Source organism: Penaeus japonicus, unplaced genomic scaffold, assembly GCF_977035675.1.
Source record: "Penaeus japonicus unplaced genomic scaffold, GWHDUDI00000001_assembly GWHDUDI00000029, whole genome shotgun sequence".
Lineage (NCBI taxonomy): Eukaryota > Metazoa > Arthropoda > Malacostraca > Decapoda > Penaeidae > Penaeus > Penaeus japonicus.
Genome location: NW_028234431.1, coordinates 28221138 through 28224639, shown reverse-complemented (window position 1 = coordinate 28224639; position 3502 = coordinate 28221138). Strand labels below are relative to the sequence as shown.

Genomic DNA, 3502 nt, shown 5'->3' with positions numbered 1-3502 from the left:
ATCCGTTGTGACAGCTGGTTCTTCGTCTGTGCTATGATCCGTTGTGGCAGCTGGTTCTTCGTCTGTGCTCTGATCCGTTGTGGCAGCTGGTTCTTCGTCTGTGCTCTGATCCGTTGTGGCAGCTGGTTCTTCGTCTGTGCTTTGTTTTGTGACAGCTGGTTCTTCGTCTGTGCTCTGATCCGTTGTGGCAGCTGGTTCTTCGGCTGTGCTTTGTTTTGTGACAGCTGGTTCTTCGTATGTGCTCTGATCCGTTGTGGCAGCTGGTTCTTCGTCTGTGCTCTGATCCGTTTGGGCAGCTGGTTCTTCATTTGTACTTTGTTCCGTTGTGGCAGCTGGTTCTTCGTCTGTGCTCTGATCCGTTGTGGCAGCTGGTTCTTCGTCTGTGCTTTGATCCGTTTGGGCAGCTGGTTTTCCTTCTGTGCTTTGTTTTGTGACAGCTGGTTCTTCGTCTATGTTCTGATCCATTGTAGCAGCTGGTTCATCGTCTGTGCTTTGATCCGTTGTGACAGCTGGTTCTTTATTTGTACTTTGTTCCGTTGTAGCATTTGGCTCTACATCTGTGGTGTGTTTTGCCGTGGCGGAAAGTTCTCCGCATGCACTTTGTTCTGTTGTGGCGATCAGTTCTGCGTCTGTGCGTCTTCCTGTTGTGACTACAACCGGGACACCGAATGACCTCCGTTCCATTTCCTCCTTTGCAGAGAAACATGTCATTTGTGCCTCGGCGACAACCACTTCTTCGCGGTCTTTCTGACTCTGAGATCCCCCCTCGCCAAAACACCACTCGTTATTCCCCCATTCCGACATTTCCTTCGCGTCGTTATCATTTCCACCGCCGAGTTTTGTCACGCTCATCCCGACCGCACCATTTTGCTCACCACTGCCTAGCCCGCCTCCGAAGTCCTCCATTCCCTCCTCTTCCTCCACGTCTTCGTTTTCTCCTTCCACAATCCTCCCTGGACGCTCCTCCCTCGCCCCAACCGTCCGCAAAGGATACTTGAGTTGGACTGGCGGCTGTAAATGCAACTGCTCCTCCATGAAGGCCGTGAGACTCCTGACGCTGCGACTGTTTTCGGAAGCGCAGGATTTAGAATTGTCGTCACCATCAACAGGAGGTTCATGTTGTTGTTTGCAGCATTGTTGTTGTTTTTATCGTTATTACTTTTGTTGTTTTGACGATTATTATTAGCATTGCCATTATTTTTTTTACTATTGCTGCTATTATTATCATAATTATTTTTTATTAACACTATCATTTTACTATTATTATTATTTTATTATCATAATTATTATCATTATCATTACCATTATCATATTATTATTGCTATTACCATTACCATTATTATTATAATTATCATCAATATCACAACCATCATCATAATTATCATAATCATTAGTATACTGACTTCAATCATACTGATTAAGCTGATATCCTTACCCACTATTACTAGTAAAAAAAAAATCGTTTGCTTATAGTAATGACGATAAGTATGATAATTTCGGTGATTATGATAATGATCATGGTAATAACTATAGCCATAGTAATAATACTAATAGAAATAATTATAATGATATTGATGATGATAATAATGATGCTATGATGATGATAATGAGATTGATAATAATAGTAATGATAGTAATAGAAATTATGATAATTACAATAATTGATAATAGTTTTAATCTTATTGTTACCATTATTACTGTTATTATCATTAAAATCATCACCATCATCCTTATTGTTATCTTTATTATTATCATTATTTTTATTATCATCATCATCACTTCAATTGTTATCAGCATTATCATTATCATAATGATAATTATTGTCATTTTTGTTATTATTATTATTATTATAATTATTATTATTATTATCATTGTTATATCATCATCATCAACGCCATCATCATCATCATCATTATCATTGCCATTATTATCATTACGAACATCATCATTATAATGATTATAATCATTATGATTATGATTATCATTACCATAATTGATGCTACCACTACTACTAATATTACTATCATTAGGTAATCATTATCATTGTTATTATATATATATATATATATATATATATATATATATATTATTCTACTATATTATGAACAAAGTCTATGGTGCCAAATGTATTTTTGAGAAAGACCTCCGTCGAAACGCGTCAAATACATCTCTTGCGTTGTTTAGATATTCAGTCTCATTTATATCTTTCTTCTACTATATTCTCATTACTAGTATTGGTACTAGGTATTGGTATTGATATATTGGTACTGTTAATTATCATTGTCATTATTATTAATAACATGATGATCACCACTATTGTTATTATCATTATTATTGTCATCAGTATTATTATCATCATTATCATGATCATTATTAGCATTATCATCGTTATCATCGTTATCATCATTATTACTACAAATATTAATAATCAAGTTCATTGTGACAAATGTATAAAAGGGTATAAATGAGACTGAATAGTTTCCACACACAAGAGATGTAATTTACGCGTTTCGGGTTACCCCGTCTTCAGAACTACATACTACATCAACCTTACAAGAACATATATATCTCAGTCAAGAGTTGATTTGGTTCATGTCCCGCCCGGTAGATGTCCTGCTTCATCTACGTGTACCACCCCATGGCGTTGGATGTTCTGTGGTGACGGACGTCGGCTCGATGTTTACTGACTTTTAATACGTGTCAGAAAGCCGTCCACAAAGAATCCTGACAGCGCCTTATACTGCATACCATGCAGCGGATGCGAGAAAGCATATTATGGTTTGATTGTGCCTGTTGGGTTTGAATTGGATGGAAACAGGACGTGGAATTCGCACCAGAATCATGGACATCGAGCCGACGTCCCGTCACCACAGAATCCTCCAACGCCATGGCGGCACACGTAGATGAAGCGGACCATCTACCGGAACTGGAAACGTACCCAAAGTGATCCATGAAGGATTAAATCAATTAAAGAGAAAAATGATGGAAGCTTCATACATCGCGACGGTGGAGAACATGAACACAGCGTCGGGTCGCTTCAAATTATCCAAGGTCGCGGCAACGTCTATCATGCGGACAAAGAGTGAGAGGTCACGGGAATCAGCTGGGTCGTACGTTCTTGACTAATATATGTGTCCTTGTAAGCTTGTTGTAGTATGTAGTTCTGAAGACATTATCATCACCATTGATATTACTATTATTATTATTGTTGTAATTATCATTATTATTATTATCGTTATCATTATAATCATTATCATTATTAGTATTGTGGTTATAATTATTACTACTACTATTGTAATTGTCATTATTGATTTTATATGAACTATTTTCATAATTATTATTGTTATTATTATTATCATTATTGTTATCATTATTGCTATTATCATTATTATTATCATTATTATCATTATTATTATTATTATCATTATTATTATTATTATTATTATTATTATTATTATTATTATTATTATTATCATTATCATTATTATTATCATTATTATTA

At 35.9% G+C, this 3502-nt stretch overlaps 1 protein-coding gene across 1 annotated transcript in view; it reads right to left on the bottom strand.

Moving 5' to 3' along the window:
• Positions 1-3502, bottom strand: part of LOC122255249 (uncharacterized) — a 7458-nt gene that overhangs the window by 485 nt on the left and 3471 nt on the right. The window contains exon 4 of the mRNA XM_086554405.1: positions 1-1063. Within this exon, the coding sequence (XP_086410531.1) occupies positions 1-1063 (1063 nt within the window). The remainder of the gene's footprint in view (positions 1064-3502) is intronic.